This window comes from Terrapene carolina, unplaced genomic scaffold (genome assembly GCF_002925995.2).
Source record: "Terrapene carolina triunguis isolate 2854851 unplaced genomic scaffold, T_m_triunguis-2.0 Scaffold93, whole genome shotgun sequence".
Taxonomy (NCBI): Eukaryota; Metazoa; Chordata; order Testudines; family Emydidae; genus Terrapene; species Terrapene triunguis.
Window position 1 is genome coordinate 14,697,783 of NW_020664444.1, and position 14,658 is coordinate 14,712,440.

Genomic DNA, 14,658 nt, shown 5'->3' on the forward strand with positions numbered 1-14,658 from the left:
GGGGCCAGAACCTCAGCTGGTATAAATTGATGTGGCTCCATGAAATCAATCAATGGAGCCAAGCTGATGTAAATCAGCTGAGTATCTAGCCCTGTCTCTGAATTTGGAGTAGAATAGCATTTGCATCATATTTTAGTCTCTCTCATGACCTAAAAGAGGCAACAAGATGGGGCGGGTCATCTTTTATTGGACCAACTTCTGTTGGTAGAAGGTACAAACCTGTGAGTTACGCAGAGCTCTTCTTCATGTCTGGGGAAGGAAGATGAGTGTCTAGATCATGACATACCACAAGACAAGAATTCTAACTTGTCTAAATTGTAAAGCAGTTACCTTCTGTAATGCGGGTAGTGGCTACTCTGCTACTATCTGCAGGTCTCACGTGTGTTGAGTTAAGATGTGGTAAATGTAGTATAAGGATTACCTCATTTCTTTAAAAAGGTTGTAAAAGAAAGTGTTGAATACAGGTGGGGGGGGAGATTCAATACCAAGGTGTAGGTTTTGCCTCTTAAAAAGCTTTGTGCTTTGTTTGTATCACATGTTATCAGAGAGGAGCAATTCTGCCACTTGATATAGGTAACATTTGCAGAAGAATTAGTGTACCAAGCAAGAACCAGATCCAAAGTCCATTAAACTCAATAGGTATCTTTGGATCCGCCTTAAGAGGACAACTGCTATTTGAGCCAACAGGTGCCTCTTTCATCTTCAGGATTCATGCCAAGAACTACCAGCTTTATTTGTACCCAAGCAGTTTACTCAGGATTTTCCCAATTCATTTGGTGGGGAAATAAGTATGATAGACCTTACAAGAAATTGTCCTAATAAAATGGGGCACTTAAATAGAAAAATGATTGTAGCTATAAATCTAGCAAACGCTCTTCACATGTCTCCACGGGCCATTTAGTTGCACCTCCAAATACATCAACATTGTTATCAACCCAGGGTATGATGTTTCCAGGCATGTTGGTAGAGCAGTTAGCAATATTCATGATATCTTCTGCTTTTAAGACCCTGTCCCATATATTGAACTGGCTCATCTCCCCAACAAAGGCTTGAGTTGCATCAAATCTTCCTCCAACTGTGTCCTTTATGCATATTAAAAAAAAAGAATTAATTGAATAGGTTTTTCCATGTGCTTCTTTAAAATTAAAAAAGCCACCCACACTACCCACAATAGGTGAAATGCAAGTGAAAAATGCTAGTCACCAAGATTTTGAAATGGGCTTTGTTTTATTTTTCACAAAATATTGCTCTTTCAAACATTTAGAAATTCATGTCTCAAAGAACTGGTGTGCTGTATCACAAGAGTGTGAATGCCATTTCCTATAGCAAAAGGGCCACATTGTAAATCAGAGGAGCTACTCATGCTCACCTGTTGGAGCAAGGCATGCACATGCTGGCCTTAAAAAAAAAAAAAAAGCGAGCTGATTTAGGGACTGATTGGGCAATCCTTGCCCAGATTAGATTTTGTTCACTTCAGTGATAACTGCATGTGTAAAGGGTGCTTTGAGCTCTTAGGCAATTATAGTAGTAAATATAACATGCCCCTGGACCAGTCATCTGCAGGGATTGAACCAGGACCTCTGGGTTTCAAACACAAACCACATAGTCTTTTAACACAGGCAATGGACGCTAACACCATCATGTTGGAGGTAATAGCAGTCTCACTCCTTAAGTGGTCCAGCCACTAGCAAGAGGCAAAGAGCTATACTGAGTTTTCTTGCTGTATAATCATGCTGATATACTTGGCTCCAATCTGTACTAGTATGATTAGGCAGAGGGAAAGCTTCACAGAAGGGCTCTGCTAGTACTTTAATGCTGAACTTGAGCCTCTACTATGCAGCGAATCTGACATGGTCAAGGAGCAATTCAGTTACAGCCAATAAGGTCATTGAATCTCGCTTCCCTTTCAATTCATAAGCAGATCACAAAAATCTGTCAATTTATTCCTTAGGTAATATTTGCAAATTTCATAGCAAGATACCTTCTGTTTTACAAAAAAAGTTAGTAAAGGCCATTGCCGATATTCAAATACACCTCTACCCTGATATAACGCAAACCGATAGAACACAAATTCAGATATAACGCGGTAAAGCAGTGGGGGGTGGGGGGGCTGCACACTCTGGCGGATCAAAGCAAGTTCGATATAACGCGGTTTCACCTATAACGCGGTAAGATTTTTTGGCTACCGAGGACAGTGTTATATCGGGGTAGAGGTGTATCACAATTTTCAGTATGTTGGTTAGTTACATAAGTCACTGTATAGCTCAGGGGTCTCAAACATGTGGCCCGCGGAGTTATTTCCTGTGGCCGTCAAGCTCCCCTCACCTGCTGCCTTCCCTCCCCCCCAGCATGCCGCGTCTCCACTCCTCTGCCTACCTCCAGGTGCTTCCCGCCGCCAAACAGTTGTTTGGTGGCACTTAGCGCTTTCCAGGAGGGAGGGGGAGAAGCGGGGAGCTGCACGCTCAGGGGAGGAGGCAGAGAAGAGGCGGGGATTTGGGGAAGGGGTTGGAAGAGGCAGGGCGGGGCGGGGCCTCATGGAAGGGGTGTAGTGGGGGGGGCTTTTGTACCTTTATATGAAAAAGGTGTCAATGATGTGGCTCTCGGGCCAATGTACTAGCCCTCATGTGGCCCTCATGATGTTTTGAGTTTGAGATCCCTGGTATAGCTAGTGATCGGATGACTTATGTAACTGGTCAACAAAGCATGATTGGAGAGCTGTAAGTATTAGAGAAAAGTGGCCTATTCTGCCTCTTTACAAAGGCATAGCATGTGCTTCAGCCTCCAGTGGGTTTGCCTCTGGGGTGGGGCAGGAAGGGACCCTGGACACAGCCACAAGCCTCTCCATTATGCCCCGTTAGGGGTTAGTGCTCAGTTGCCATAATAGTTGGATTCCTCTATGCATTCATAGAGGAACAGTGCCAATATTCTAGCTATGAAGAAGGGGGTGGAAAGAGAAGGAAGGGGCTCCCTGCACTCTCCCCCTAAAGAGGGCCAAATTGTGCCTGGCCCTAAGATTGGAGGCACAGTAACTACCATTGCAGGCAGTTGCCCATCACTATGTTCAGATGCATCGTAACTGGTCCAAATCAGCCTATTTCCATAGAGTATCTAGCATCCATATAGCTACCAGCAATTAGTTTTAAAGGATTCATATTCAGGGCATTAGTCAGATCACTGGCAAAAGTAACAGAGCCAATGCTTCATATTTTAGCATTAAGTTAAGACTTGCAATAGGAAATATTTCATTATATATTAATGAAGAGAAATACAGCATGGTCATAGGTACTGATTTCACCAAACATCTGTTGCTTAACCACGCATCTCTCAGATGCTACACATGGAGAAAGGGGAATGGTATTTTATAACTGCACAATAGCAGTCCTGTGAATTCCAAATTCACTTTATTTGTGAACAGTAGGTTTTTCTTTAATTTCTGCTTTTAGAGAAGGGTGAGCGATTTGGTTGTTTTTACTAGAAAAATTTCTCTTCAACTCACCTGCTCCTGACCCAAAATCAGGACCCCTCCGGGTTTAATTGGGTGCCAAGGGGCTAAGTTTTCCCCAGTGCCAAGTTTCTCTCCATCCTGAAAAGCCTCCCACATTCCATCTCGAGTTGTCCACGTGACGCAGATATGATGCCACTTTCCATCACTAATAAACAGAGGAAGCTGGGCAACCTACATGTTGAGAACAATAATGAATGCCGGAGACCTGAGTCTGGCAGTGCCAGCCCATGGCCATTATTCAAAGACCAAGGCTTCATTACTATTCCAGTGTCTTCATAGACTGTGATACAGGACAAACATTCCCATTGAAAATTTAACACAAGTAATTTTACATTTGCAGCTATGCTGCAAATGGCTAAAAAGACAATCATCTCAATAAAAGGAGGGGTGGAGGTACATTCCGTGCACTGGAAATTCAGCAATAAGGACATGTTTTCTGCTCCAGCTATGGCTAAATACCACAGGTACGAGAGCCTAGGTTACCACCATGCCTGCTGATGCTGCACGTTAGTCCATAGCATTTCTTTGTTGTTGTTTAAATCCCTTCATGCTTAGCCCTAACCTTCCATTCAGTTTTCATGCTAGGATTGTCTGTCTTCAATCCTGGGGCTTGCCTGTGGCATTTGTAGAAAATACTGCTGCACTCTATTTGCTGAGAAAAATCTTGAGCCCCTCTTACTCCAGCTGTCTATGGGAACTTTACTATGGGCTTCAAAGGGCACAGGATTAGGTCCCTTTATCAGCATAATCCAACACTGAAGTCAATAGAAAGACTCACTGGCTTCAGTGACTTTGGATCAACCCTTAGGGCAGAAGAATATTTTTAGCCTTACACAAGCAGTTAACAGTGTAGGCTAACAAGCTTACAAATGGGGAGAACATTTTACTATTAGAGATAAGCAAGTTCTAACCTCCCTTCCCCCTCCCCCACATACACATGCACAAGCCAAAATTTAAAAAGGTATTTTTAATAAGCATTTCTTAACCCACTGCATGACCATGAACCATCTGAGTTGTACTGTAGGTATCTTAGCAACCCTATCCCTACACTCCCAGGGATTAGGTGTTTGAGACTTTAAAAACCCCACACAAAGAACAGTGCCTGATGCCAAGTTTTGATAAACTTCACTTCAGCCACTGTTCAACAATCTAGTTTTTGCTCAGGTAAGTAGTGTAATGACTTAATTTGAGGTGTACAAGTTCTAAATCAATTTCTTTTGACATCTAGCCCAAACTGGGGGTGGTGGGGACATGTTCAGGGTACTTAAACAATTTTGAAAAGTTGGGTTTTAGTATTTTTCTTCTCAGGCCTGATTCTGCAGTGTGCCGTTAGTGGGTGTTTGACACTTCGTAGAAGAGGTCCCTGATAATTAAACTTCTTATAGACAAAGGTAACAGTTGGAAAAGTTTGACATAAATTGAAGACCTAGTAATTAGAATATTAATAATAATGTCTTGGCATAAAATTAACCTGAGAGCAAAGACTAAGGCATACGTCAGGTTCATTCTGATATATTAAATTCCTATTAATTTTAAAAGAACATCATTGGTTTGACTATGATCTCTTTTATACAGGCTCTAAACTGGTTTAACTTCAAAGAGGTTACTCCTGATTTAAAATGGTGTGAATGAGAGGACACTCAGACCCAGGATATCTAAAAGTTTATAATTGTAATGTACAAGCATAGGTGAAGCATATCCAGCTATACCACATTACCTATTCTCATGAACAAAAGCATCACCTAATTTTATTCAAAGCCATTCAATAAAAGTATGTGCATTTTTTATTTTAAACTTTAGTGCCCTTATCTTGCTGCCATTGAAGTCAATGGAAAAGTTACCTGAGATTTTTATAGTGCAGAATCAGGCCTTAAAACATCCTTTTACCTGGGCTGTATATTCTAGAAAGAAAAGTAGTTAGTTCTCACCTTGTCATTAATTAGCAATTCGATTGGATTATTGCCCCACTCTATCAGAACAATTTCATTAGCCTGCCCAGGGACAGCATAGGAGAATGGTGTTCCAATTCCAGGAGAAGCACTCGACCTCAGCCACAAGCACACAGTGAAGGCATACAACTCTGGCAGAGTCTTCTTGATCTTCCCATATAAGTAATTTGTGCGAAGAGGGAGACCGACCTTGAATTCATCCGGTGATTTAAATGCACTGCTTCCTATGGTTACAGAAAGAGAAAACGCTTTACATGTGTTTAAAATGACAGTCTCTTCTTAGCTAAAGCTGAACTCATAGTTAAGACATGTTATTTTCTACCTTTGACTGATTTAAGGAATTACACACAAACTATGTTCCAAGTACATTAAGGTTCCACAGACCTACATTAAGGTTGTACAATCTGCCCCACTTGTGTGTCTGTGTTATAATACAGTCTTTAATTATAGGATCGCATACTATTTTTCCATAGGATTCCTGCCTCATTCAGTGCACAGAACGGACAGCGCTCAATGAGCAGCTATTCAATATCTTGAATTCTCCTTGTCCAATGTGTGGCCTAGGTCTTATTTACTCCGTTATTCAAAGGCAGCTCTAAAAACTAAATTATTTCCCTCCCCCTCCATGGCCTTTTCTATGGCACTCATCACTATAGTATCTGAGTGCTTCACAAACATTAATTTATCTTTACAAATCCCCTGCAAGATGAGGTGGTATCATTATCTCCATTTTAGATATGAGGACCAAAAGCAGAGAGATTAAGGGGAAAGTATTCACTTGGTCTGGGAGACCAATTTGAAATTACTAGATCCAGATATCTCAGAGTACATAGTTTCCAATCAGGCCTACTAGTTCCATTCTGTGGGAAGTTTTTTTTAAAGATTCATTCTGAACTGGAATGAAAAGTTTGAAGCTTACTGCAGAATGAAAATTCACAAAAATTGGCACCTTCAAGATACTTCTCTTTGATAAATGTTGATTTATTTCATCTTTTATTATATTAAATTTATATATTATACAACATAATGTAGATATATTAATGTAATAGAACAAAACAAATCGACACTGAATTATTTCAACTTTTTCCTGTTGAAAGTTTCATCAAAATCAACATATTACTACAATACATTTTGATTTTGACTAAATGGCATTGTCCAGTGGAAACTTGCGTAAAAAGGTTTTTGATGAGCTCTAATACTTGCATTATATAGCACTTTAAGAGCACAGCTCCCATTGCCTTCAATTACAGCCGTGACCGCAATTCTGCTAATTAGACCTCAGGGTCCAGTTGGGCACCCAGAAAAATGAGGAAAACAATTCATGACTCCTTGTGAAAAGCTTGATTTGACTTGCTCAGCATCATATGTAGGAAGCAGGGATCGAATCCAGTTCTCCAGGGCAATATACAATTGCCTTATCCATGAGACTTTTATTCTTCCTGAAGTCCTCTGCCTCATTTACTCACACCTTCCAATTTCTGCAACAGCCTCCTTCACTACACAACCCCGATTCATGCCCAGAGAAGGTCTAGTCTGTGCACTGAACAAGGCAAGGATCATGTGGAAACAATAATATGTGAGCACGTAATTAAAGACTGTATCCTAGCACATTATGCACAAGGGGTCCAAATTAGGGTTGCCTGTGCAATCTTAATTCTGGTATTTCCTCACTTGTGTGCTTGACTTTTAACATGGGTTTTTGTAATTTCCTAGGTTTTTTTTAAAAAAAGCAAACTGGAAAAAACTCAGAAATGCTACTACTTGGCATCATAATGGCAGGGAACTTTTAGATCCACCATAGACCTCTGCCACTTGTGCTAACAAAGTAACTGATAGCAATAGTAGGAACCATCCACTATGTGGACCAGCACTGGAGAGGGTTGAGAGACTTTGCTGGTGCATTTCACAGATATTTGCTGCCAGCAGAGGAATGGCGAGACTCAGGATGTAGGGTTCCATTTCAGGCTCTGGAGGGGTGGGGGGTTCTCTGAGTGGGCCCAGACTCTTCTGTGCCTTTCCCCCAGAAGCTTGATCCCCTCCCCTGTCCTACTCTTCCCCACCTGTGGCTCATTCTCCTTGCCTACCATTCCCAGTCTCCATTACTCAAGATTCTCATCTCAGCCCTAATCTCCTTGTCCAGCCAGTCCTAGGTCTCAGTCTCACACACAAACACTCCCAATCTCTTCCCCTCCCCACACGTAGTGCTAGTCTTCTTGCCCAGCCTAGTTCCCCCCTCCCAACTCCTCTTTTGATCTCTCCTCCACTGTCTCCCCGGCCCAGTCTCCCTCTCCAGGTTCCTTATCCAATCTCAGTCTTCCCCCATCCATAATCCTCCGCAGCTTCTTAGCCCAGTCTCTTGGCCAGCACACACACACTCAGATCTGTTTCCCCTCCCCTCTTCCCTTGTTCCTTCCAATTCCCTGACACACTGGTTCTCAGTCCCAGTCTCCTTGTCCAGCCAGACTCAGTCTGTGTTCCCCCGACCCCCGGTTCTGGTTCTCCCACTCCACCCCGTTTCTCACTGCCTCCCAGTCCCACTCTCCTTATCCAACCAGTCCTAGTTTCTTTCCCCTCCTTCCAGAGCCAGTCTCAGACTCCTTGCCCTAATCAACTCCTTTCCCTTCCCCTAGTCTGGGTTTTGTCCCCTCTGCATGCAGATCACATGGCTTCCTCCTCCACCTTCCCCTTGTTAGCAGCCAGGCAAAGGTGGGAAGGTCACCAAGAGCACAGGAGAGACAGGCTCCCTGCTCTCAGCTCCAGTGCCTGGCCCCAGCCATGCCCAGAGCAGCTTGGAGCAATGATTACAGGGAAAGTCCAGCTTCACTCCTGTAGCTATGGGCTGGAGGGAGCATGCTCAGTTTGTCTCAGAGGATAGTGCATGCACAACCTGGTCAGTAGGTGCTCCAAGGCTCAAGCATGCTCAGTGAGGATGGTATCAAAAGGAACTGCTACAAATCAAAGAATTCTCCACTAAACTTGTGCAAACTGATTTTTCAAAGATATATAACTTGGCCAGATTTTCAGGGGGATATTAAAAGGCACATCCTTGACACAAAGGCCATGCCCCTGACAAATTTCAAGCCCTTTCTCCAAAGCATGGGGAACTAAAGCTAGAATTTAACATGGCCAAATCAGTGCATTTTCCCCTACCCTTGTTCTTCAAAATTCTTGAATTTTTTTTTGGGGGGGGGGGAGAGAACTTCAGCCAAAGCCATTCAGGCTGACCTGGAAAGTTCCAAACCCCAAACAGTTGTTTGGCAAAGCCAAAAGCAACTAAACAGGGTCTTATCCTGGGGAGTGTCAGGCAGCCTTTCATATAGGTGGTGCTATCAGCCCTGACTATAATAACTAACAAAGAAACAGACATTTGCAGCTGTAACAGTAGGTGCTAGGTTACATACACATAGTAAGAGATAGTGGCTTGCAGTTTAACTAAATGTTCCCTGGTGCATTTTAACATAGCACTACGTTAAAATGCCCTAAGGAGCCTTTGGTGTGCACCAGCAGGGTCTATATGGACCAATTAATGAGCCACAGATTAGTGTGCTTTAGAAATCACACCCCCATAGTGCTCATTACCTCATCAGGTAGCCAAGTCCTTGGAGACCATAGTCATCTGTAACACCTCCATATCAAAAATCAAGAGCCAGTCAGAACTCTTCCATAGTCTACTACTACCCTTTACAAAAGATTGTCTTTTGCCAGGACAAATGTAAGGTCCAGTGAGAGCCTATGGCACTGTGGATGGTTGACAGTCTATTGCAGATTACAAACGGATCAGCATTTGAAATAAAATTATTAATACTTGGCACTTGTACTGCTCCTTTCATTACAGCATCCCAAAGGGCTTCACAAACATTAATGGACTGAATTTCTCAACAGTCTCAAGAATTAAACATAGCAAGTATTATCCTGCACTTTACAGAAGGAGAAAAATAAGGCACAGGAAAAGCTAAGTGAGTTGCTTCAAAATTGCAGAGAAAAGCAACAATGCCAGGATAAGAACCCACATCTCCCAATTCCTGGCCCCAAACACTTCAACTCCTTAGAAATCTTTGGAGATCAGCTTTTTTAAAAAGTTCTCTCAGCTGTTTTTAGTCCCCCAAAGAGTTATAAGCACTGGATATTGGACTCTTACTTCTCTCAATGAAGACCTGTGTCCTACAGGGACACACTATTTCTGGCCCAATATTACAAGTGTCAGTGAGTTTGCAATTCAAGGCACTTTTATAGGCATAGTCTTCATCAAAAAGGTTCTAGAGAAGCTTGTTAATTTGGAAGGGTTCATTGCTCCAAGCTTATTGCATCTCAGACGTTTTCACTGCAGCTAAGACTTTAGCTTTGATATTGGGAAAATGTTAAGTGACCAGACATCTCTTTTTGCACATTTTTTAAATGAAAAGAACATGCCCAGCACTAAACAAATGGATCCATTAGTCTGTAGTTTAAAATTCATGAGATGTGTATGTTTGCACGTTTTTAAAAGTATACCCATTACAATTTGTTCTTAAGTGGACAGCCCATTCATCCAAGCAAGTCATTGTCCAAACCTGCTGTTTTTATAAACATTATTTAAGGATAATCTAATGCTATGCTTTTCTCTCTGTAGGTATATTGTCCTTGCAGACAGTTTCATTTTGTAATTCATTGCCACATGCATTTGTAAGTTAAATAAATGGACTCTACTCACACATGCAGTTCCTCAGTAATAATTAATCTAAATATCTGATTAAATGATTAGGATTAAGAGTGTCTCCCAGTGGCACATGTAATCCACTGTAAAACCTGAAGGTTGCACATTTGGGATAGGACACATGTTTCAAGGTCTGCTGAATCTCAGAGGCAATATTCACCACAAAGGAAAACCAAAGGTTTTGTCTCAATGGTGTATTCAACAAAAAAAGTGGAAAGGGTCTAGTGGCATAATTAGTGGCTGCAGATCTAGAGGGTGAAGTTAGCTGCAGCAGCCTATGCCAATAGGCAACTTGTGTTTGCTAATTTTATCTGCGCTGAAAGTCATGTGAGCTAACAAAGTGTCAAAAGCACTTTTGAGGAGAATTGCCTTTCCCCCCCCCCCTTCTCCATTTACATGGCCCCCCTATCTATAGATATCTTAGCATCCAACAAACTTTAAGGGAAAACCCCTAGTATTATTTTTTCCAGTTTAGAGATGAGAAACTGTATGGACAAAGTCACTTGTCCAATAAGTATGTGACAGAGGCAGGAATTGAACCCAGATCTCCAGATACATAGTCTAGTCCCTCAGCACAAGACCATGCTCTGTCTCTTAAGAGGTACAGTTCTAGTACTGCAGCAGAAGAGGAGGAAAACTAAACAGCAACATGCAGGGAAGGCTTTAAATTCTGTTTCTAAATTACCTTTTTCTAATTCAGAAACTCTTTCTAGCAATGCACTCAGGGCTGTTTCTGTCTTTTGCCGATGGGCTGAAGTTTCATTATGAAGCAGGGATTTCTCATCCTCAAGTTCAGCCACTTTGCTTAAAAGCTGGCGCTCTAGATCTCCAAGCCTCCTTTGAAGCATCTCTCGAAGCTCATTAGGCAGGGCTGCATAGGACACATTGGCTCGAAGTTGGTGCTTCAAGAAAAAAGAAAAGATTTTATGCCATATCTGAAAAAGCAAAAATTGTGAAATGTGGGGCTGCTCATGACCAAGGAAGAAAGCAGTTTTCAAACCCAGAACACTAAGCTTTCCTGAAAGTATAATAGAAATGCTAAAAAGCAACGTCATGTTCAAACCTTTCATCAGGCTAACAAAAGAAACAGACTCATTTCTTTAATACCAATGTATTTGTTTACTGCTTCCCTTGTTTCATATCACTGAAAGTTCATACATTTAAGAAAGATCATTCAATAAAATAAATTCAAGAAGCCAAGTTTGATGTATTTCAAATAGCTAAATGTTGCACATTTAAAAAAAAATAAGTCAATTCGACTAATTAAAAAATGACATTACCAGACACTAAACCAGAGTTAATTAAACCAAGAAAATGTTTTGATTACTTTAAAATCAAAATAGACATTTTGGGTATTTTAATTTGGTAAATAGTGAATGATTTAACCACCAACAAGAGTTCAGACATTTCATCAAATCAAGTCCGAAAGTGACCCATTATGAAAATTATTTAATTTGTCAAAGTGGGATAGCCTTTATCCCAAATGACACTGATTTACTTAAATTACAGCTAAAAACCAAGTTTTATCTTCTACGGGCATTTTATTGCCAAAGCTTTCCTTTTCCCCACCAAAATTATAATGCTATCATGAGATTCTTCAATAAATAGCAGCATAATAAGAGACTGAATGTTACACTGAACAGGAAAAGCTTTCAAAGTTGTCTCTGAGAAGCAGCCTGTTTTAAAATTTTATTTATTTTGTATTGAATGTTCTCTTCCAAAGAGAACAGGAGAACAAAAGAGAACAAAAGCAAAGAAATGGAAAGGGAGGGTAAAGAAAGAAAGGAATAGGGCAGAGGGGAGAGAAGAATGACATCTCAGTTTCCAGCTGCTAGGAATTAATCAAAGATTTCTAAAACGTCAGACCAAATCTTTTCAAATTTACCGGAGGTCCATCTTTTCTGAAAGATTACCTGCTCTCTAGCTGCCAGAACAGCCAAGTCACTGTGCCAAGCTTCTATCCCTGGAAGCAATTTGCTCGTCCTCCAAGCAATACAAGTGGTTTGGCTACAAGCACTGCTCTAGAGAACCAAGCTTTCCGTGAATTGGAGAGTTTCCAAGATGGTGGGTTACTTCCCAGAACTGTGTTTTGGGATCTAATTTTTAAGGAGGTATCCATTACCATATCAATCCTCCTGCCTACTTCTAGCCAAATGGATCATATTCTGCGACAGTCCCATACATGTTAGACAGTGTGACTCCAGAAGACCCTCATCTCCAGCAGCAGGCGAGGCCCAAGCAGTGTAATCTATGAGGAAGTGCCTTGAAAAATGTTTAAAACCTCTACTATTGATCTATTATTAAAACTGATTCAACAGCCCTTCTGGTTAAAGAATAGCTAGTAACAATTGACTAGACATGAACTTTTAATAAAACACTTTAAATCCTCTTGGGAATCACATCAGAATGGGGTCGGGGAGAAAATACCTAGAGTTCAGCCATGGTCTTGGAGGGGTGGCAGGGAAGAGAGAGAGAACCAACAACACTGCTTGGGAAAAAAAAAGTTTCCATCCAAGCAAACATTGTCACAAGTGCTGTCTAACTGAGCCTGCTCCAAAGCTTACTGAAGTCAATGAGAGCCTTTACAATGATTTCAGTGGGCTTTGGGTCGGGCTTTGTATTTGTACAGTTCTTTGAATGACTAGCTTTCACTCTAGACCAGCTCTCACTAAAGCATCGTGTTGTCTTTATGACCCGCACGTCACAACTTTCTCAAGGCCCTTGCTGTTTTGTTCAGCACCCTCGGTCAAGGTCGTATGGCCGCTTTGGCCGGACATGTCAGCATCACATTCCAAGCCCTGCGCAGGCAGGTTCTCAGCACTAGCAGAGATTTAGAAATATTAAAAAAAACAGATACTAAGCCCATAACAGCAGGAAAATAAAATCCACAAAATCTCTTCCCATTCATTTTAAGGGCAGGGACATAAGAAGGATACTCTATTATCCATTAACCAAAACAACAAACAAATCAATTCTCTGTAGCCTCTCCTGCTGGGTCACTTGTTTTTCCCCCTTTAAACATACATCTAAGGAATTCATTAACAACTTAACAGGCACCCAGCACAAGGGTGTGCACTGCAGATTGCCTGTCTAAAGCACCCATTTATTCAGAAAGTACAGTACCTACATCCGGTTCTCTTCTCAAACCTCCCCTCCTGTGCCTCAAAGGAAACGTGGGCTCTCGCTCTCACTACACTAGGGCATATCCTTAGAGTCGCCCCTAAGAAGATGGGTAGGAGACTATCACTGATTGACCCAGAAGCTGACAAAATAAAGGATCTTGGCGGGCCCCAGCTGCTGGATGAACCATCTGTAGCTGCTGGGAAGCGATGCCTGGTCCTTTCAGTCTGTGACTGGGAGCAACTTCGTTAATTGCCCTCCTGAAAGAGACCCGTGTATTTTCAGTGGGTGACATCAGTCCCCCCAGGGCTATTCATTACAGCCTGGCGCCTGGAGCTGCCGTGGACATGGCATCTCGGATTAAAAGTGCCATACAGACATACACAGCAGCAGCCGCCCTGTTTGCAGCACCAGGGACAGCTCCCCATCCAGCCTGTCCCTGAGCATCTCCTACCTCCAGGTTCTCCAGCCGGTCCTTCAGCGTCTGCATGGTCCGGCTCAGCTGGTCGATGACCTGGGTGGGGTCCCGGGGCAGGTCCCCCATGGTGTCTTTGCCTTTGCCCAACTCTTTCCTCCACCCTCCAGTCCCGGGCTTGCCGTCGGGGCCGGGGGAGCTCTCGCAGCGGCTCAGCTTGCTGGTCAGCTCCCGGATGGTCTCCCGCTGGTTGCCGATGGTCTCCTTCTGCTGCAGGATGGTCTCCCGCAGCTGCAGCACGGTGGCTTTCAGCTCCTCCTCGGAAGGGAGCGCGCCCCCCTGCATGGGGACCGGGGGCAGCGGGCAGCCCGAGGGGGCAGCGTCCAGCGGCAGGGAGGTGCAGACGAAGCGGCTCCCCGGGGGGCTCTCCTGGCCCCTCACTCCCCGCCAGCTGGCCCCGGAGGCGAGGGAGAACAGCAGCCCGGCCAGGAGAGCCAGCATGCCGGCTCACGGGGCACAGAGCCCCCGAGGGCAACGGGGAACGAGCCCTTAAGGCTGCGGGAAAGGGGATGGGGGTCACTCGGGGGATGTGGTGTAGCTCAGCCCCAGCCCGGCGCTCTCCGGGGCGGCTGGGACAAGGGGACCCGGCGCTGCCCGCTGCCCGCTCCCTCCTCCGAGCGCACGATTGGCGGCGGCGGCCCCGGACAGCTCTGAGCAGAGCCCGCTCCACTAGCTGCGCCGCCCCAGCTGCTGCGCTGGGCTCCGGCTCGCGGGCTCTTAAAGGCAGGGCGGTGGGGGAGAGGGCGGCGGGCGCTGGGGGCGGCGGGCGCTGGTTGGTTGGGGCCCGGGCTGACGCCACGCGGTCCCCCGCGCACTGGGGAGCTGGAGTGGGTGTGGGAGGCCAGGGAGACTTCCCATTGGCTGCTCGTCAGGACCGGGAGACGCGTGAGCCCGTTCAGCCGGGCCCCAGGCAAGT

The 14,658-nt window shown here is 43.8% G+C and overlaps 1 protein-coding gene across 1 annotated transcript; it reads right to left on the reverse strand.

Annotated features, from left to right (window-relative positions):
* Positions 1-854: 854 nt before the first annotated feature.
* NPTX2 (neuronal pentraxin 2) lies at positions 855-14,183 on the reverse strand. Its single transcript, XM_024208469.2, has 5 exons — positions 13,722-14,183; positions 10,833-11,049; positions 5,434-5,678; positions 3,497-3,676; positions 855-1,082 (listed from the first exon to the last, which is right to left on the reverse strand). The coding sequence occupies exons 1-5, from the start codon at positions 14,181-14,183 to the stop codon at positions 855-857; spliced, it is 1,332 nt and encodes a 443-aa protein (XP_024064237.2).
* Positions 14,184-14,658: the final 475 nt, after the last annotated feature.